General features: G+C 41.0%; 1 protein-coding gene across 1 annotated transcript in view; it reads left to right on the top strand.

Moving 5' to 3' along the window:
• Window positions 1-22,391, top strand: part of ACE2 (angiotensin converting enzyme 2) — a 64,137-nt gene that overhangs the window by 14,412 nt on the left and 27,334 nt on the right. The window contains exons 4-9 of the mRNA XM_024744126.1: window positions 11,144-11,302; window positions 14,511-14,601; window positions 15,035-15,178; window positions 16,552-16,664; window positions 19,086-19,191; window positions 21,646-21,743. Coding sequence (XP_024599894.1) covers window positions 11,144-11,302; window positions 14,511-14,601; window positions 15,035-15,178; window positions 16,552-16,664; window positions 19,086-19,191; window positions 21,646-21,743 — 711 coding nt within the window. The remainder of the gene's footprint in view (window positions 1-11,143; window positions 11,303-14,510; window positions 14,602-15,034; window positions 15,179-16,551; window positions 16,665-19,085; window positions 19,192-21,645; window positions 21,744-22,391) is intronic.

Genomic DNA, 22,391 nt, shown 5'->3' on the forward strand with positions numbered 1-22,391 from the left:
TTCTTAGCCGAATGGTCCGCAGGTGGTGGTGAAGTTCGACCGGCATCATGCCTAAGAGCTCTGGAGTCAGACTGCTGAGGTCCAAACCCTGGCTCCACCACTTTCTACCTGGGTGAACGTGAGCTAGTTAATGAACCTTTCTCCGCCTTAGTTTTTCTGCCTGTGAAAAACAGCGTAACACTCATATTTGCCTCATAGGGTTGCTGGGACGACAGTTAATACACAAAACCACCAAAATAGTGCTCAATGCTTATGAGCCTGGGAGAACAATACGATATCATTGCTGTGAATGTGAAAGGGAGTTATAATTGCTCAAGAGACATGTAACAGTTCTGTTGAGTGCCCACTTGCTGAGAAGGCATGCTGTACACCCAGATGTAGTGATGTTCGTTGAATTAATGTCTGGATCTTAAGTGCTGTCATTTTTGAATTGCACTTGTTGATTAGAGGAAAGGCCAGAAATGAAAGGGCACAAATCCACAAAGTGTGGTCAAAGTGCAGGCAGTATGGGCCCTTTAAAGAAAAGTGAAAATATCTGAATGCAAGAAGCAAGCAGGGGGCCCAATATGTCCTTCCTCCAGCAATGGTGAAGGGCGCGTTAGTGCATTAGTGCACCTGTGTGGATTTACCTGGGGAGGGGGCAATGCACAGGGAGAGCAATAGCTCTTCTATCCTCTTATCACATATATTGAGATCCCCTGATGAAACGGGCACTGCAGCTGGTGGTACAAGACGCACGAAATGAGCAGGAGACTGAGATATGGTCTGCTGCTGGTGGCTATCAATAGAAAGAACTGGAGAAACGGAGCGTGTTCCCCAAGAGCCACTGGAGTGATTTAGGGGGATCAGAGAGAGTTAGAAGAGAAAGCAGAATTAGCTCTCCAAAGCCTGACTCAAAAAGAAAAAAAAAAAAACTGAGTCTGAGAGGGAAGAAGAAAGGATAGAGTGTTCCCTGTTGTATCGGCCAACTCTCTTCAGACTAGAAAGATGGTGCCTTTGAAAGCTCAAAAGAGAGAAATTTACAATAAATAGGAGGAGGTGCTGTTTACATTACAGGTGGTAAAACTGGTAAGACTTGTAAAACTAGGCCATTCTTTAATCTAAAACAGTGAGACATTGAAAACTATAAGTCAGTTTTCGTAGTATTTAAGTGAATGTAAGGATTGTAGATCCACTGTGGGTAAGGAAGTATGGTTAAGTGCATTTATGGACCCAGTTCTTTACCTTTCCCTATATCAACACCCAAGGTTATGTCACTTTGCAGTGCCATCCCACTGAAGGTGATGTGATCGTGTCCTTCACCATGTGACTTACTTTGACCAATGGGCTGTTAGCAGATGTGATGCAAGTAGAGGCTTGGAAGGGACTTGAACAGTGGGGCTTGTTCTTTGCACCTTTGGCTTTGCTATGAGAACATGCCTGGGTTGGCCAGCTAAAGAGTGAGGGAAGGTGTGGAATAGTTGTCCCATCTGAAACCAATCTCCCAGAGTTGTAAGCAAATCCAGCCAAGATCAGCAGAGCTGCCTGGTAACCCTCAGTGATTCTAGGCACGTAAACAATGAACACATGCCATTGAGATTTTTGGTTGTTTGTTATGTAGTATTATTGTAGCAATAGATAAGTAATACAGGAAGAGAAATTTGGGCTGTATGACATGTGTCTGTTCAGATCCTATCAGGGTGACATTATTGAGGGCAATCTACCATTTCCTAATTATCCCTTGGCATAACTTTCAGAGTCAGAATATTGGGCTTGTCAGCCAATCAATCTGACCCAGTATGGCGATTCTCAGATCAAGTCATGAGACTATAGCTTAAAATAGTAGAAGGCACCAAAACTTGATCAGTATAGTGTCCCCAAATCTCCCTGCTTAGGAGAGGCCCATCAGACAGAGATAAGGAAAAAAGCTTGGTTCAAAACGGGTTTCCATAGAGTTCAGAAATTCACTGAAAATTAATTACCAAATACTTGCTTTAGAGCAAATACTGTTCTCATGTTTGAGATCGAACATTCACCAATTAAACTGTAATTCTCTTCTCAGTAAAATGACATTACTTTTTTGCATTGCACCTTTGTAAGTTTATTGTTGGTTTTATTTTTGAAAGAGTCCTTTGTAAGTCAAAAGGATTTCTTTTTTCTTTTTCTTTCTTTTCTTTTTCTTTCTTTTTTTTTTTTTTTTGCAAAGTCGAAAGCTCTCTAGCAACATAGGAGGTCCCTGGACAATTTTTTTATCGCTGGAAGAGAGCAAAAGGATCCCATCACTGGCAGGGGCATCCTGGTTCACTGTTCCAGTATTTGACAGTAACTCCTACAGCTGCCCCAAATTCCTGTGCATGCAGCTGAAGGGCGTGTTGAAGACTGCCCTGTTGGAGCCCTGGAGGTCTCCAAAAACACTTCATAAATATTTCTTGTTGAGTTATCAGAAGTTGTAAAGAGAGAGCAGGAGGCCCACACTTACCCTTTGGGTGGTCAGGGCCCCTAGAGGCCTTGCGCACACCTGCTTCCTAAACCTTTTCCGCTGTCTTTAGGGCTGGGGGCACAGTGAACCCAGAGAAGGGTCATTTTAAACTGCTATTCTGTACCCAAGGAGAGAATGTAGACGCCAACCCTGTCTCCAGTGAATCTGTCCCACACTCCCCAACACATACAAGTACCTACACCCAGGTACAGGGGTTGGGAAAAGTCAGTGTGATGCAAATACGATGGAATTCAGGGAATCTGATGCTATCTTGACTCTCCTGAGCTGGCTGTGATACCTTGGGCAAGTCACTTATTTTTTGTCTCTTGAAACATAAGAGGGTGGATGGGCCCAGCCAAGATTTTTCAGTGGATAACTGGTGAATGAATAAGTTCCACATGTGGAGGATTAACATGAGTCAAGTGCATTGGAGGCCTGTTCATACTAGTTTTTCTTTGTCATGAAAACTTGACGATGTCCCAGTTGAGTGATGTAATTTGGTGAAACTGAACTTGAGCAACTCAAAATGACATGTTTAATTCCATCCGAATTTGACACAATTACTCACTGATCTAAGCACTCTGACAGGACACCAGGCAGCCACCAGCTACACCCAGGGAGAGCGGCCTGGTGGTCAGGAACTGCCGCTGCTTCTTAGTGTGTGCCAGGTAACTGGGCAAAGGAGAATTCATTTAATTTTGGCTAAATCCTTTGGTTTGGAGCGGTTCCATGGGTGTTTCAGATCTAGTTATAGGAGCTAGGGAATAAGGTGGGGTTTTTTTTCTTTGCTTTTGCTATTGAGGGCTTTTAACAACAGCTTTGCTGAGATACAATTATGCACCATAAAATTCACCAATTTAAAGTCTACAATTCAATGCTTTTTAGTATATTTGCAGAATTGTACAACTGTCATCACCATCTCATTTTAGAACATTTCCATCATCCCAAAAGAAACTACACGCCCATTAGCAATCATTCTTCCTCCCCCATCCCCAGCTCTAAGCAACCACTGATCTACTTTCTGTCTCTATAGATTTGCCTATTCTGGACATGTCATATAAATGGGGTTATACACTAGGTGGTCTTTTGTGACTGGCTTCTTTCACTTTGCATGCCGTAGCACGTATCGTTACTTGGTTCCATTTTATTGCCAAATAGTATTCCATTATATGGATTTTTTTTTAACTTTTCATTGTAAAAATTGTCAAACACATAAAAGAAGGACTAGTATGTTGAATCTCCTTATACCCATCACCCAGCTTCAGCAATTGTTAACACTTGGGCCAATCTTGTTTTATTTTTCTACCCAACCCCATGTTTATTGGATTATTTTGAAGGAAATCCCCAACATCATATAACTATATGTTACGTGTAAATATTTCACCTTCTAGCTCTCAAAGTAAGAATTTTTAAAACAACCTTAATAACAGTACCGTGTCAAAAACATGATAATGATTCCTCAATACCATCAAATATCTAGTCAGTATTCAAATGTACCCTAATGTCTCATTTTAAAAAAATTTCAGCTGGTTTGTTTGAATCAGGATCTAACAAGGTCCTCTCTTGATCACTTTAGCAGATGTACTTTAGGTCTTTTTTAGCCTATAGAGTCCCTCCCTCATTTTTCTGTTTGTTTTGTTTTGTTTTGTTTTGCAATTTATTCGCAGAAGTACTGAACTGTTAGTCCTATAGAAACTCCCACTTTCTGGATTTGCTGATTATGTCCCTATAATATTGCTTAACATGCCCTTTTGACCCCTGTGTTTTCTGTAAATGTATAGATCCGGGGCAGAGGTCAGCACACTTTTCCCATAAAAGGCCAGGTAGTAAATATTTCAGGCTTTGTGAGCCTCTATTCAACTCTGCCATTGTAGACCAGTCAACTCTGCCATTGTAGCACAAAAGCAGCCATAGACAGCCCATAAATGGGTGTGAATATGTTGCAATAAAACTTTATTTACAAAAACAAATGGTGGGCAGAGTCCTGATCTAGAGACCTGACCAAAATCAGGTTTCACTTGTGAATTTTTTAATAGGTGTGGAAAATGAATTTACGCTACTAGCAGGGTGCAGGAATATTGAGCCAAGAAATTAACAAAAAACTTGTTCAGGTTCCTAGAGCTCTGGAAAAAAGAAGCAAATTTAAAAATCTGTAGGGACCCTTTTATGAGCCAAAGCTCAAGGCCTTCCTACTTTATGTAACAGATACAAATAAATTTAAGATAGACTAAAAATTAAATAGGAAAAGCAAGACAAACTTTTAGCAGGATATATAGGTGGCTCTTGGTTAGACATGGTTTATTATTTTTTTTATGGATAAGATTTCTTCTTTATATTTATTTTTATTTATTATCATTTATTATTGGCTGCACTGGGTCTTCGTTGCTGCGCGTGGGCTTTCTCTAGTTGCGGCGAGCGGGGGCTACTCTTCATTGGAGTGCGCGGGCTTCTCATTGCGATGGCTTCTCTTGTTGCAGAGCACGGGCTCTAGGTGCACGGACTTCAGTAGTTGTGGTGCGCAGGCTCAGCAGTTGTGGCTCATGGGCTCTAGAGTGCAGGCTGAGTAGTTGTGGTGCACAGACTTAGTTGCTGTATGGCATGTGGGATCTTCCCGGACCAGGGCTTGAACCCATGTGCCCTGCATTGGCAGGCGGATTCTCTTTTTTTTTAATTTTTTTAACATCTTTATTGGAGTATAACAATGGTTTGTTAGTTTCTGCTTGATAACTAACATAATCTGCTTGATCACTAAAGTGAATCAGTTATACATATACATATATCCCCATATCTCTTCCCTCTTACATCTCCTTCCCTCCCACCCTCCCTATCCCACCCCTCTAGGTGGGCACAAAGCACCGAGCTGATCTCCCTGTGCTATGCAGCTGCTTCCCACTAGCTATCTATTTTACATTTGGTAGTGTATATATGTCCATGCCACTCTCTCACTTTGTCCCATCTTACCCTTCCCCATCCCCGTATGCTCCAGTCCATTCTCCAGTAGGTCTGCGTCTTTATTCCCATCTTGCCCCAGGTTCTTCATGACCATTTTTTGGTTTGTTTTTTAGATTCCATATGTATGTGTTAGCATATGGTATTTGTTTTCCTCTTTCTGACTTACTTCACTCTGTATGACAGACTCTAGGTCCATCCACCTCATTACAAATAACTCAATTTTGTTTCTTTTTATGGTTGAGTAATAGTCCATTGTATATATATTATGCCACATCTTCTTTATCCATTCATCTGTTGATGGACACTTAGGTTGCTTCCATGTCCTGGCTATTGTAAAATCTTGTCTCCTTTATCACAGATAAGGTAACCATATGTGCGTGGGTTTATCTCTGGGCTTTCTATCCTGTTCCATTGGTCTATATTTCTGTTTTTGTGCCAGTACCATATTGTCTTGATTAGTGTAGCTTTGTGGTATAGTCTGAAGTCTGAGAGGGCAGGTGGACTCTTAACCACTGTGCCACTAGGGAAGCCCAGGAATGGTTTATTAAATGACTTTTGGTTTAGAATGATTTATTAAATAAGATACAAAAGGATCAATCTATAAAGGAAAAGACTGAGCAAATCAGTTGCATTAGGATTAGAAGGAAACTTCTGTGCACTAAAAGGCATCATAAACATACACCACAGACACACACAGGACAAGAAGCAGAGCTTGAGAAAACATTTGTGATACATATAATTAATAAAAGATTAACAGTCAGAATGTATAGAGAAATTTTACTAAGTGATAAAAAAGACAGAAATTCACTAGAAAAATGGGGAAAAGATATGAGCAGCAAATGCATAGAGGAGGAAATTTGAATATATATAAATATTTATATACCTCATATATATGTTTAACCTCACTAATAATCAGAGGGATAACATTATATTAATAATGAAACACCAAGTTGACATAAAATCAGGTTTACCAAGATTTAACAATATCTACAGGAGTTGAAAATTGCTTTAACCCACCAATTCCACTTCTAAGAATATGTGGGGTTTTTTAAAATTAATTAATTAATGTTTGGCTGTGTTGGATCTTCATTGCCGTGAGGGCTTTCTCTAGTTGCAGTGAGCGGGGGCTACTCATCATTGCAGTGTGTGGGCTTCTCATTGTGGTGGCTTGTCTTGTTGCGGAGCATGGGCTCTAGACATGCAGGCTTCAGTAGTTGTGGCACGTGGGCTCAATAGTTGTGGCTCACGGGCTCTAGAGCGGAGGTTCAGTAGTTGTGGCACGTGGGCTTAGTTGCTCCGCGGCATGTGGGATCTTCCCGGACCAGGGATTGAACCCGTGTCCCCTGCATTGGCAGGTGGATTCTTAACCACCGCACCACCAGGGAAGTCCTACCATTTCTTTTTTGTAGTGAGAACATTTAAGATCTACTCTCTTAGGAACTTTTGAGTATATAATATGGTGTTATTGATTCTAACCACTAAATAAATATGTCTGAAGCAACTATTGCAGAGTGTCAATGTTTAAAAAATCGGAGTAGAGGTTTTCGTGATATTTGCTATGTTACTTATACTACGTTATATTTCTTATTATGAAATAGCTCAAATATATATCTAGTGGGCCCCTTTCTGGCAGGACCCAATTTCAGGTGTGAGTGGATTTTTCTTTTTCCCTATGAGATAAAATTCAGAAAAAATTAAAATGTTTGAAAGCCATACCCCTTTCTCCCATCTGAAAAAAGAAAAAATAAATTTTTGATTCTCATGGAAAAACAATATTGTTGTAATTTAGATTACCTACTTCCTTGAATAGAATAAGCTGTTTTAAAAAATATGCAAGTATCTGGGCATATTTGAAAGGTAACCAAGGCAGTTTTCATCTTTGAATCTGATGTGGTTTTGAGAGCTATATATGGAAACTGGACCAGCATATGGGACCTGAGGGTGGAGGGTTCCCTGGGAGCCTGTTGGGGTCCAAGTCACTGCTTGGATGCTAAGGTTCCATTCAGTTTTTCATCTTCTGTCTTCAGGGAACTCTCATACCTACAGGGGAAGAAGTGGTTTAGGGGTTGATAGTGAGCTATAGAAAAAAAGAAAATGAGATTTTAATTCTTTTCATTTCAAACAACTTATCGCAAAAGCATTTTAATTGTTTAGATAAAACTATCATAGTTTGAGTAGAGACCGCAGACCTATGGCTTAAGACGAATCTCATATGAAAACATTTAAAAGCATAATGAAATCATATTTAACTTGCATATCGTTAGGGCCAAAAAGAGCAGGATATCTTTTGGAGTGACTTAAAATATAATTTAGGATTTTACATTTTCAGTCCTTGAAATTACAGAGGATCTCTTGTAGGATGAGAATATGGTATGGTATATGCAGGAAGTCAGAGAGGGTTCTAACTTCCTGTGATTGTACTGAGTAATGTGTGTCTTGACCCCAAACCCCCATCAATGGCTGTGGAAACTTTTGCTGTGTTAGTTGCTGCTCTCCTGCCTTTGCACAGAGGCAGTATGGGATGCCACTTATTTGATTTGTAATGGTTCCTTTTGAACCCTGTAGCTACGTAAGTTACTGTATATGCTTCAATTCGTTCATCATTCAAATCCAAAAATGACATATAGCTCTCAAGCACTGTCTATGTTGCTTGGTTGGTATGTATGAACTGACTTTGATTCTCTGTATAACTTCTAAGCTGTCAGTTTTTTGTTTTTTTGTTTTTTTGTTTTTTTTTTAACGGTACACGGGCCTCTCACTGTTGTGGCCTCTCCCGTTGCGGAGCACAGGCTCCGGACGCGCAGGCTCAGCGGCCATGGCTCACGGGCCCAGCCGCTCCGCGGCATGTGGGATCTTCTTGGACCGGGGCACAAACCCGTGTCCCCTGCATCGGCAGGCGGACTCCCAACCACCGCGCCACCAGGGAAGCCCTAAGCTGTCAGTTTTATTTAGGCTTGGGAGCCTTATAGTATGAATATGGAATAGATGGTAAGCAATATTAAAAAGAACAGCTTGGGATGTAACAGTGTGTCCTCAGGGACCAAAATTCAAGGCAACATAAAGTAATATTTTTGTGATATAAAGTATAACACTTGTATATGGTAGCAAAAAATAAAATAAAACAGATATCTTCAAAGTTCCCACATGCAGTATAATTTTTTAAAAATATTTTAAGATTGGGGCCTTTTGGGGATAATGAGCTGTTTCCAAAGTAGATTGAAAAGAAAAGAAATGCCTTAATTTGGGATCAAAGTTTTACTAGAAATTTTGCTGTCAGTCATTCTGGATCGGATGAAAAAGGGTAGGGACTGAGAGGTGAGTGGTGGGTTGCATGAATGAATTTGTGCTGTAGACCGAACTCCTCTTTCCATAGCTCAGTCCCTCTCATTCGGGCATGTTAGAGACAAGAACAGAATATGTCGAATCCAATCTATAGGCAGTGGTTAAGAGCATTAGCTTTGGAGGTAAACATTTCTGGGTTGACACCCTGTTTCTTCCAGTTGCTAGCTGTGTGACCTAGGCAAAGTTACTTACCTGCTCTGTGCCTCATTTCCCTCATCTGTGAAGTGGAGACAATCACAACTACCTCACAAGATGGTTCGTGAAGATTAACTGAGAAGTAGTTCCTGAGGGGTTGTGTGTGCTCAATAATATTCCCTTCATCTCTTGTCTGATCCGTTGTCCCTTTCCTGCACCACTTTCATCATGTCACACAGCTGCTTGCAACCCCTAAGTGAGTCCCTAGTATTTACAGGATAAAAGTAAAATTCCTTGGCCTGGAGAGTGCAGTCATGCCTGGAGTCCTGCTTTGGAATCTGTGCTAGTTATCTATTGAGTAAGAGATTACCCCAAGCGTAGTAGCTTAAAACAACACACACTTGTTATCTCACAGTTCCTGTGGGGCGGGACTCCAGGCACACCTTAGCTGGATCTGCTTCTGAGTCTCGTAAGCTTATAATCAAGGTCCCGGCTAGAGCTGTGGTCTCATCTGCAACTCAACTGGGGTTGAATCCACTTCCAAGCTCATGTGGTTAGTGGTAGCATTTAGATCCTCATATGTTGCCGAACTGAGGTCCTTAGGATGTCAGTCAGAGGCCATCTTCAATTCCTCACCATGTGGCCCTATCCACAGCATAGCTCACAACATGGCATCTTGCTGCATCAAAATCAGCAAGGGAGAGTCTTCTGGCAAGATAAAAATGGCAACCTTATGTAACATAAACATGCATATCCTGTCACTTTTGCTATATTCTCCCAGTTAGAAGTGAGGCACAGGTCCTGCTCACCCTCAAGGGGAGGGGGACACACAAGGGTGCACCAGCAGGAAGGAGGGATCACAGGAGCCACCTTAGTGTCTGCCCACCACAGGATCCAGGATTCAGATACTGACAGTTAGTCGACAGCTCCACTTTTTATTTCTCTTAGCCCCTTTCTACACATAGGAAAAATGGAAATAGAATAATTTTGTATCTCGTGGGGTTGTTAAGAAGACCAAATGAGGTAAATTATTTTGCAAAGTACTCTACACCCATCTATCTCCTACCTAATTTAAGGTCTGTCTTAAGATCCACCTCCTCCAGGAGGGCTTGCCAAATCTGGTCCCTGTAACAGGAACTGCTTAGCCCCACTCATAGTTTATACATTATCATATGCTCTTGTTTCAGTAATGAAACATTCACGATGTGTATCTTATCTGTTTGATAAAACTGTCAGCCACTTAAGGACAAGGACTTTTTTCCCTGTAAGTGATAAAGTAGCTATGATTTTTAAATGCTTGGGATATATCAGGCACTTTGATAGGCATTATATTACTTGTTAAATTTTCTCGCCTTTACAGCAACCCTTTGAGGTAAGTTCTACTATTATTACTCTCATTTTCCGAGTAAGGTAACATGACTCAGAGAGGCTAAGTAATTTGCTCAGGGTCACAATAGCTAGTCAGAAGTGTCTGGCTCAAGGAATGGAGTTCTTACTTGCCTCATATGCTACCTCTTTTATAGGGTCTGGAGAAGTACAATGTACAAAATAGTTGCTCATTTCAGTCTTTGATAAATGGAAATGAGCTTGTGCGCTGAGAGAAGACTGCACTGGATAAGTCTGGAGAAGTCCACTTGCTTACTGATGGTCAAGATGGGGGGGCAAGTGAATCCTGGCATCATCACCTGCTTATTGGTTTCTTTTGCTGGTAGAAAATCACCACAGCTACCAAATGGCCATGTTCTGGGCAACCTTGACTGGGGCTCATACTTTAAGATCAGAATCTCTGGTAAATCATGGCACCACAGAGCTTCCTGTAAACTGGTTCTCATTTCTTACGGTTCTCATCGCCATGAGGAGCTATATGCCCAGGAAGTCCGCTCTGAGCTCTGCTGGACTCTCCCTTTAGAGCGCTCATCCTTGAATCCTTGAACAACTCGCCCACGTCACAAGTGCTAAGGCCATACCTTCCAGGGCCTCACAATATGAATCATCTGTGAGAATTCACTTCCAGTTCTGGGGACAGGACCCTTGGGAAAACTAAGCACTAGGTCAGAAAGAAGTGTGACCAAGTGTGGCTCGGTCACTCTTAACCTAAACTTTGACCTTCAGCAAAGTAGAGAATTAAATCACTCAGGAAATACTAAATGTTCCACCAGATGCTCTTTGGAGTATATCTTCTGTTCTATCTATTCGAGCAGTGCCATCCTAACTTCAACTTTATTATTAATTATTATTATTATTTTGTCGTTTCAGAATGCAGCCGGGGCCAAATGGTCTGCCTTTTATGAAGAACAGTCCAGGATTGCCAAAACTTATTCACTAGAAGAAATTCGGAATCCCACACTCAAGCGTCAATTGCAGGTCCTTCAGCAGAGTGGGACCTCAGTGCTCTCAGCAGACAAGAGCAAACGAGTATGTGACATGCTAGCATTGACCCCAAGTGTTGAAATATTGGGGAAATCTTAAACATTAATATCACCCCTGGCTGCTGCCTTTATCTGCCAGGATAGCAATGCTCACAATAGAAAGAGCTCTGTGCCTCGGTAGGGTGGCCACGTAACTTATCATCCAAACTGGTATCCTTTGAGAGTGAAGTAGCACACTGGTATGTTGGGACACATTGTTAAAGCATGATTCTGAGGGCGCTGTGGTGTATATGGACACAGTGACAGAGGTCACCTTCCTGAGGACCAGGCACTTAGTCCATGTCCGTGCTTCTCAACCGGGAGTGATTTTGCCCGCCAGGGACATTTGACAATATCTGGACATTTTTGGTTTTTACAACTGTTGAGGGGTGCTGTTGGCATCTAGCGGGTAGGGATGCTGCTAAACACTCTACAAGGCGCAAGGAAGCCCCCAAAGACAAGAGTCGTCTGGTCCAAAGCGTCAATGGTGCTAAGCTTGAGAAGCCCTGCATGTCGTCTGATCCTCCCCCACCCCTTTGATTCTTGACTCTCCTCTGCAACTTCTTTAACGAGTGGCTAAACCACCCCAGCTCAAACTACTTCAGGGATGGGCGACTCACTTCTTTCCCAGACGCCAGTTCCGTATGTGGGTCCCTCTAACTGATGGCAAGATACTCCTTCCATTGAGCATAAAGTGCTTTTCCTCCACTTTGTACCACCTTCTCGAGCCAAATTGCTCTCTCCCATAATGGTCTTTAAATAAAGGAAGGCAGGTAATTTTTTTTTAACTAGTTGAGTCTTTTCTTCTCTAGGCTAAACATCCTTCACTCTGTCCATTTTTCCTTATACGATGGTTTCAAGTTCCCTAACCATTCCTAGTTGCTGGCTTCATTTTGTCAGTATCCTTGGACTGAACACAGCCCTCCGAGTGGGTTTGGGTCTGCCTGGAGGTGAGCAGGGGTACGACATCCTGCCTCCTGTGCTTTACATCTACTAAGACAGCCCAGGATTACATTAGGCTCCTGTTTGCTTGCTTTGGTTTTTTGACAGTCAAATTCCATGGTTGATTCATCTCAACATCACTGTCAAGAAAGTCTCCAAATCTCTTCCACCAATGTTGCTCCAGAAATGATACCTTTGAAAATTCTATTCTTATGTAGGTAGCTTGTCTAAATTCAAGAAAGCCTATATTCACCCCTGTTAAAATAAAAATCTCTCATCCTATCTCTCTAGCCCAGGAGTCAGCAGACTTTCTTTCTGTAAAGGGAACGATAGTAGATATTTTAGGTTAGTGGGCCATACTGTCTCTGTCCCACTGAGTCAGTCTGCTCTTGTTGTGGGAAATCAGCCACAGCTAACACAGAAACAAATGGGCATGGCTGTGTTCCAATAAAACTTTACAAAAACAGGCAGCAGACAGGATTCGGTCTGCAAATCATAATTTACAGACCCTTGATTTGATCTATTGAAATATTTTTATCTAAAAGATTTGCCTATTTAACATCAAAGTCTTTCTCAGCTGCTTGCCCTCTGGTACTGTGTTCTTATCTGCATCTATAAAAAGAAAAATGCACAATAAGGACAAAGGTCAAACCATATGGCCTGTGTCTTCCTACAAGCTGTTGTTTATTATTCTGCATTCTTTGGGGCCCATTATTCAAATAGTTATTAATCCACTTTATTTTATCCATTTCGCCCTGCCCCATCTTTTCCACAAGGACACCGTCTTGCCCGTTGCTCTGTTACAATCTAGAGCTTCGTCTAGTCTAGGTGGAAACTGGACATTGTATTTTAAAAAGATCCCCAGATAATTCTGATTTGCAGCCAGGATTAAAAATCACTGAAATGCGTGTAAGAAGAGCTTGAAGTGTTTGGGGGGAGGGGAGACTCAAGGACGCATGAATTCAATGGAGAGGAAGGAGGGGAGATGGAAAAAGCAGGTAGAGAGAGAGAGCAGGAGGGGTTTTGTGCCATGGTAAGGGGCTTGGGTTTATTCCTTTGGACTGTGGGATCTTGTTGAAGTTTTAAGCATGAGATCTGTTTCATGTTTTAGGATAATGGCTCTTGTAGTAGAGTGAAGGAATAACGGAAGAGAGAAATAGGAGAAGGACCTTCCTTCCTTCCTTCTTTCCTTTCTTCCTTCCTCCCTCCCTTCTTCCCTATCTTTCTTTATTTCCAATCCATCGCAGATCAGTGCTTGGTTAATTTCATTGATCACATGCTTAGCTGTCATGGAAATATCAAATCGTTTTTAAAAGTTTATAAACATTTATTCTCTCAATTCCTGTGCTTCTCATAGACGAGAAACAAACTATTTGCTGACTTGCACTGGTCCATGGACCATACTTTGAGTAGCACTGCTTTACTCTATTACCTTTATGCTCCTTTACCTACAGGGTAAAAGTTAAACTCTTCAGTAAGGCACAGAGGCTGCTCATGATCTGCCCCTCCTTCCCTCTCTATTCTCCCATCCTCCATGCCCCTCAATCAACACCACTACCCCAGTTTTCTCTCTCATGTCACCACTCCCTGAAAATGCCTTGTCTTTCTCAACCTTCTTCTGTCTTGTAAGCTCTGTCCTCTACTTCCCTTCTCTACTTGACCAATTCCTACCTCTCTTCCAAGACACAGCTCTATTGTGCCCCCTCTTTGAAGCCATTCCTGAATCTCCAGGTTATTCATTTATCCACACACCCCCCCATGCTTCCACATCACTTTTTGGCCACAGTTATAGTACCTGTCACTCTATTATGTAATCATTGGTTTCATGATTGTCTCACTGTCGCATGATTGTGGGGTCCTTGAGGACCAGTGACTTGTTCATGTCATAATTGTCAGAGTGTAGGACATAGCAGATGTTCAATAAATGTGCACTCAGTGAAGGCTGAATGGAATAAGAAATGCGCTGCTCTGTGCGTGTGTGGGTGAGAAACATTCTTGGGACTTTGGTAGATCTGTTTTGTTTTGTTTTGTTTTCTTAGTCACTCCACATATATTTATCATGTGCTCATAAGGCCCGTCTGTGCTAGTCGACGGTGGGAAAATTTAACTGAGGTGATCCAACCCTACATGAAAGAAGATACTTAGCCAAGAAGATGTGAACTGCTGTATTTTGAGGCATAAACAAATCACATGGTTGAAAGGACATCTCTACGTTAGCATTCTCTTTTGTACATCTTCCACTTTTAACATTGTTTATTATCTTTAATTTGCAGCTGAGTACAGTTCTAAGTACAATGAGCACCATCTACAGTAGTGGGAAAGTTTTGGACCCAAATACACAGGAGTGCTTAGTACTTGAACCAGGTGGGCTATTAATTTTGAGCAGTGATTATAAAATTTCCTTTTTTTATTCCAAGCTTTAAAAATGAGATTAACCTTAGATGACGACATTGTGCCTTTCAGATGGATCATCTAAAGAGGGGAAGATTCCAAATGTGTGTGTTTCAGCACACAGATGCTCTTTTAAGTTCTAACAAAACTGCACTGGGAATTTTGTCACACTCAAGTAATCTAATGAAATTAATAGTTCAGTGATCTCAGTGGTTTATTTTCTCTGCAGAAATCTTTTGAAACTAAAATAAGGGTGAGGAAATGAACGAATCATGAGATTTCATTGAACAACTTTATGACCTTGATGTCTGCCAGCCTTTTAATTCTTTAAATTTCATATAAGTCTTTACAAATAAAAACTTTACAAATGCATGTTTATTTCCCTTTGGGTACTTTGCGGTGATAGGTTTGGATGACATAATGGAAAACAGCAAAGACTACAATCGGAGACTCTGGGCTTGGGAAGGCTGGAGGGCTGAGGTCGGCAAGCGGCTGAGGCCATTTTATGAAGAGTATGTGGTCCTGGAAAACGAGATGGCCAGAGCCAACAGTGAGTTTGCTGGGCTGTGGCGGTTCGGAAGCTCTCTGCAGGGCTTCGGGGCTATTTCTTATGCATCACCAAGCCTGCCCTTTGATCTAAGGGGTATTCCTAATTTAACAGTCACCTGCTGAACAATTAGGTTATGTGTCTCAAAGAGGAGACCACCAGGGAATAAGGAAAGGTGAATTGACATTGTACAGTTGAAAGGGCTCAAGAGTGAGACTAAGTTACCAGGCCTCAAACAAGTCAGTTGTCTGGGAAGGGCTCAGGCCCCCGAGGGTTCCTGAGGTAGTCTGGGGGATTGATCGATTCTATTTACCAGAAAGGATGAGAGTCAGAGACACCATCTCTCCCCTAAACTCCCATCTGGCCACAGTTCATTCTCAAAGGTCATTTGTGTGTTTACGTCAGAGTGGTATCCCAGAAAGAAACAAATCAGAGTAGTTTAGGCTGGAAACCTACTATTCTCTGTAGTTGTAATTATAACTCAAATCACGTGGTCATCAAAATCTTAACATGGTGAGGAATTTCCATATCTCTTAACTTACCCTCCAGCCTGAATAATGAACCGAAGCCATGGCATTGTGAACTAATGTATGCTCTGGGGTTGAGAAAGGAAAAACATTTTTCATCTGTTCTTTCTAAATGTCTTTCACTACCACTTAAACTCATATTCTCAAGCCACAGGCAAGCTGGAGACAGGAGCCCATCGCCACATCCTTCCATCCAAATATTTACTTGTCTCCTCGTCTTCCTGATCATCCATTGCCAACGTGCATGTAAAAATAAAAGTTGCTAAAATACATTTACAAACTTTATTAACTATTACCCTGACACAAGCTTGCATTTCCTGATAACAAGACACTACATGAAGCATACATACAATTTGCCAACAAACACAGGCCCACTGTGGCCGTGTCCAAGATGAGTTGGGTTAGATTTGAAAATATAAGGCCCTGAGCAAAATGAGAATTTAAAGATCCAGTCACACGTTTTAAAGCTAAGGATGCAAATTCACCCATGGAGAGAGCAGAGACCTGGGGTTAGGAGACTCGGAGTGCGCCTCTGCCCCTCACCAGTTGTGTGACCTTGGACGAATCGTTTAACCGGCCAAGAGCAGGCTGTTACCCTGCACCACGGGGATTATAATACTGTCTGTCTTGTAGAGTTTTTGTGCTTAGTAGATGAGATAATGAATTAAAATTTGGACACATTAGCTAGTGTTATTATTTATTTGCATCCCTTTGAGTTGATATTTAGAAGGGCAATAAAAATGTGACAGGTTTTTGGAGTTTTTAACCTCCCAGGAAAGCTATTCTATGTATATTGTGCTTTATCTATTTCTTTCCAGATGTTCTCATTTTTCTTCTTTTTAATAACAGATTATGAGGACTATGGGGACTATTGGAGAGGGAATTATGAAGTGACGGGGGCAGGTGACTATGACTACAGCTGTGACCAGTTGATCACAGATGTGGAGCGTACCTTTGCAGAGGTAACAAGGAACTGTCTGCAGAGACAGACGTAGGGCAGCATGCAGGAAGAAGGGACAGGGACCAAAAGCATTCTGGCTTGTTCTTAACACACTGGCTGGTCGTTCCCAGGCCTCAGAGTTATGGAATATTAGAGCTTGGAAAGATTGTAAAGAATCACAGGGCAACTGCTACAGATGATCGGAATTGCTCTGCTTTTCTCTCCCTTTTAGCCATTGAGCAGCAATTACCAACAGGAAGATTATGAGAAGGAAAGACTATAGGAAGGAGTGGTCTTTTAGATTATAAGAAGGCATGGGTTTCGGAGCTATGTGGGGCCTGTGCTGTCTTCCTTTGTTAGCAGAGCCATAGGCTTTGCTTCCTTCCTCAGGACACTTGATACTGTTGTTTCCTTATCTTTGGCTAAGGAAGATGTTCTAGGGAAGGGAGAGTCCTATTAGAAGTGCCCCATAGACACCTCTCAATGTCTCCCTCTTCCTTCATTTTGACCCCCACATCCCCATGCCTTCCAGCTTCTTATGTGAAGCTGTTCTGTCACAGCCATAGCTGGGCAGAGCTATCAAAAGTGGAAGTAGGACAAACAACCCCCCCGAAAAAGAAATGGGCAAGAGATGTAAGTACATCATCAAAGACATTACACAAATGGCAAATAAGCAAATAAAACTTTATTAGGGAAATGCACATTAAAACCATGATTAAGAACCACCACAAACAGAGTTACCATATGATCCAGCACTCCCAGTCCTGGGCATATATCCGGGAAAGAGGAAAACACTGATTTGAAAGGATACACGCACCCCAATGTTCATAGCAGCACTGCTTACAATACCCAAGACATGGAAGCAGCCTGTGTCCATTGACAGATGAATGGAAAAAGAAGATGTGGTATATATATATATATATTATCTACAAAACAGAAACAGACTCACAGACATAGAAAACAAACTTATGGTTACCAGAGGGGAAGCGGGGGAGGGATAAATTAAGAGTTTGAAATTAACAGATACACACTACTATATATAAAATAGATAAACAACAAGGTTCTACTGTATAGCACAGGGAACTATATTCAATATCTTATAATAACCTATAATGGAAAAGAATCTGAAAAATAATATATGTATGTATATGTGCATGTATATACATACACACACACACACACACACACAACTGAATCACTTTGCTGTACACCTGAAACTAACACAACAGTGTAAATCAACTATACTTCAATTAAAAAAAAAAACCCCACTACATTCCCACCAGAATGGCTGTGATTAAAACAGACTGACAGGGACTTCCCTGGTGGTCCAGTGGGTAAGACTCTGCGCTCCCAATGCAGGGGGCCGGGGTTCGATCCCTGGTCGGGGAACTAGATCCTGCATGCATGCCGCACTTAGGAGTCTGCATGCCGCAACTCAAGATCCCGCGTGCCACAACTAAGACCCGGCGCAGCCAAAATAAGAAAAAAAAAAAAAAAAGACTGACAGTACTAAGTGCTACGGACAGAAATGTAAAATGCTACAGCCATTTCGGAAAATGGTTTGGCATTTTCTTAAAAAGTTAAGCACATACTTACCATATAACTAAGGTATTTCACTCTTAGCGATCTATGTGAAAGAAATGAAAACATATAGCCATACAAAGACTTATGCACGAATGTTTATAGAGATATTACTCATAATAGCCCCAAACTGGAGACAACCTAGTCATCCTTCAACTGGTGAATTTTATCCTTAAGATACTAAATGAAGCAAACTCTGATGTATTCATACAACGAAATGCTACTCAGTAATAAAAAGGAATGAACACTGATACATGCAACAACATGGATTAACCTAAAAAACATTAAGCCAAGTGAAAGAAGCCAGACACGAAAGGTCACATATTGTATGGTTTCATTTATAAGAAATGTGCAGAATAGGCAAAACGATAGGGAAAGAAATCAGTTCAGTGATCAGCTGGGGCTGGGGGTGGGAATGGAGTTGACTGCTAATGGGTGCAAGGAAACTTTGGGGAATGTTGGAAATGTTCTAAAACTGAGCGGTAGTGATGGTTGTCCAACAGTATACTTTTATTAAAACTCACGAAACTATATATTTTAAAATGGGTGAATTTTATATGTAAATGATACTTCAGTTTAAAAATGAAGGAAGTAGGTAGCATCTTAGAAATGAATGTTTTTTTGCATCCGCCTTCCTTTTGGGATCTGTATCCCTCCAGGTGTGTTCATTGCTTTATGCAGTGGAACTAGTCATCATCGGTATCTGGGAAGAATGAATGCTTTCAAACTCTCCAGAATATTTCAGAGGAGAAGAAATTAGAACTTAGGGCAATTCTACTTGTCTAAAGAAGCTCCTATTTTTAGTGTTGGGGATTGGAAATAGGCTATTCTTGGTCTTAAAGTCTCTTCCTGAGCTTTTCAGATTAAACCATTATATGAACAACTTCACGCTTATGTGAGGGCAAAGTTGATGGATGCCTACCCTTCCCGTATCAGTCCGACTGGATGCCTCCCTGCCCATTTGCTTGGTAAGAAACTCCAGGAATTCTTTGTGTGCTTTGCTCTTTGTCATTTCCACCAATAAAGTTGTTTTTTTGGAGTGAGGCCCAACTTTTGAAAAATTCTGTGAATGAAGTTAGTAACATTATAGAAATCAAAGATTGAAAGCACTGTCTTCAACAGAGAAGTCATTTTAAATTGTTCTCTGTTGCATTACTTTATACATAAAGAGTTATTATGTTGGCCACAATCCATAGGATAAAGGGGTTATTTAAGATCACTAGAGAAATGAGAGTGGAAATGGGGAAAATAAGTTTTATTAATCAACTTGGTTGGCTAATCCTCGAGGTGGGATTTTAGCATCATATTCAGAGGAAAGAAGCTTGGTTGGCTAGGGGCAGTCAGGGGTGAGAGAAAGACTTTCTAGAATTAAGGTATAGCCTGAGTGAAAGCTTTGTTAAGTTCCTTGTTCAACTGCAACAATTTCTTTTGCTGAAAAGTACTTGGTTTGGAATCATATGAGTAATGAATGAAGTCTTCATCATGAAGGAAGATGCCTAGCTTAGGAGGAGAATCAATCTTCCAAGAACTTTGGATCCTGCCATAGAGCTTTTGTAGACCATGCAAGACCTGGGGCCCTTTATTCAACCTCCTTATTCCCCACCAGAGAGTGGCCATCCTCCCTCCCCTCTCCCTCACCCCAGAAGCTGAGGCCAATTAAAATATATGTTTGAAAAGTTCATGTCTTGCATACATAGCATGCCTACTCTAGTCAAGCTAAGTTGCTGACAGCTGATTCTCCACAGCCAAGCCTCTCTCTTAGCAGGGGGGAATCTGGACAAAGGATCAGTGGAGACTTTTTCCTCTAAAGCAATATATAAATACTCTCTACAGTGTCTTTGGCAGGTGTTCTTTGGTAATTCACTTTCTGCTTAAACCTGTCTGTTGTCAGGTGGCTCCTTCTTCCTTCCAAGGTAAACTAACCTAAAGTCCTACCTTATGTGGAGGTGAATCAACACCCCTCTAACGCCTTCCATTCATTTTGCCTAATTCCATGCTATGAGGTTACCCAGAATATGTCCATTCTTCTTCCACAAGATGGCCTTCTAGAGATTTATAAACAACCACTGCCAAGGCACAGCGTAGTACCTGGCACAAGAGTACGTACTCAGTACCTTTTAGTGAGTATTACTGTTATCATCACGTATACACCGTTTTCTTCTTTTATGTTAAATATCCTACATAGATTTTTCAACCATTCTTTAAAATCTCACTTTTCTACTTGTGTTCTCCTTTGGACAAGCTATCCTTTGTTGATGTCCCTCTTCAAATATCACGCTCAGAACTGAACAGTTACTCCAGATAAAGTTTGACCAACATGGAGTAAAATTGGTGCTATGGTTTCCTTTGTTCTAGACTCTGTAATTCTACTCGCTTACCCTACAGTCACATTTGTGTTTTGGAAGCCACGTCATACTGTTTGTTGGGTCCGTTTTGGTCTTTTACATGTGGGATATGTTTCAGCCTGATGTCACATATCACATATTTCTATAATAGATAGATGTTTCTTTAAAATTGAAGCATAGGACTTTACATTGATCTCTACTGAATTTTATCTTTTAAAACATGAGTTCATCGACATATTCTTTATGTAATTATTTTCCCCCATTCCTTTGGTGCCAGGATTCTGGTCCTATTATGAGATTGATTTTTTTCTAGATCCATTTTTTCCTTTTAGGGTTTCTGGCCTTGGAATTCAATTTAGCATTTGTTTGAGATGTTTGAAAAATCACCCAGTTAAGTGGATTCCTATAATATAGTAATAAAAGTGGAACTTAGTTACTGGTTAGTTAGCAGAGATTCCTGAATGATGATCCTATATGATCTCTCTCTTTTTTTTCTTTACCATTATTGTTTATCACAGGATATTGAATATAGTTCCCTGTGTTGTTTATCCATTCTATATATAATAGTTTGTATTTGCTAACCCCACAAACTCCCAATCCATCCCTGCCTCCCCCTCCATCCCCCTTGGCAACCACAAGTCTGTCTATATGATCTCTCTTGAATCCAATATCATAGATTACTAATAGTCTAATTTGTAGTATTTTGTCCCATGGATGAGGGACTATATAAATCTATTTCTAATCTATAGTAGCTGTGATGTCCTGTACATTTAATACATTGTGCCTTTGAATTGTAATTTGAAATGTGAGAAACAGGGATGATTCCCTAACAAGCTTTGTCTAGCCACATCATCTCCTGCCATTTTAACCTTTTAGAGGCGGTAAAAAAAGAAGGGAATGTTGAAAATATAAAATAAGGGAAGAAGAAAAGAGGTAGTGAAAAGGAAGCACAGAAACTAGATTAAATCCAGAATACTCTGTGTCCTGTTTACCAATCCCACCTCATGCACTATGTAAAATCAGGTCTATACTTCTGTTGTCCTTGTCATGTATTAACGAAATCTTTTTTTTAAATAGGTGATATGTGGGGGAGATTTTGGACAAATCTGTACCCTTTGACAGTCCCCTTTGGAGAGAGACCGAGCATAGATGTTACCAAAGAAATGCAGAACCAGGTAGGAAGAAGACACCTTGAAAACCAAATCTAAATCCTCAACGTCACTTCTTTTTATGCCATCCTTCTCTTCTTGTCTTATGAAAACATGTAAATGAGAAGATTTTCAAGCTAATTTAAATTTATTTCTTATGTAGCTGTCTTTTCATGGAAAAGTAGTTTACAATGTCAGTGACATCAAGTACCTTCAATAAGTATGGTATTGATCTTGCTGAGAGATATTCAAAGTAGAGATGACCTGAGTTTTCCATTAAGCAATAAGATGTGGAATTATCAACTGGTTGCCATAACTCTTTCTAAAGTTAGTCATTGCAATGGATCTAGAGTCTGTTATACAGAGTGAAGTAAGTCAGGAAGAGAAAAACAAATACGGTAAGCTAACACATATATATGGAATCTAAAAAGAAAAATGGTTCTGAGGAACCTAGGGGCAGGACAGGAATAAAGATGTAGACGTAGAGAATAGGCTTGCAGACGTGGGGAGGGGGAAGGGTAAGCTGGGACAAAGTGAGAGAGTGGCGTGGACATGTATACACTACCAAATGTAAAATAGATAGCTAGTGGGAAGCAGCCGCATAGCACAGGGAGATCAGCTCGGTGCTTTGTGTCCACCTAGAGGGGTGGGATAGGGAGGGTGGGAGGGAGGGAG

Source organism: Neophocaena asiaeorientalis, unplaced genomic scaffold, assembly GCF_003031525.2.
Source record: "Neophocaena asiaeorientalis asiaeorientalis breed wild unplaced genomic scaffold, Neophocaena_asiaeorientalis_V1.1 scaffold882, whole genome shotgun sequence".
In the NCBI taxonomy this organism is placed as follows: Eukaryota; Metazoa; Chordata; class Mammalia; order Artiodactyla; family Phocoenidae; genus Neophocaena; species Neophocaena asiaeorientalis.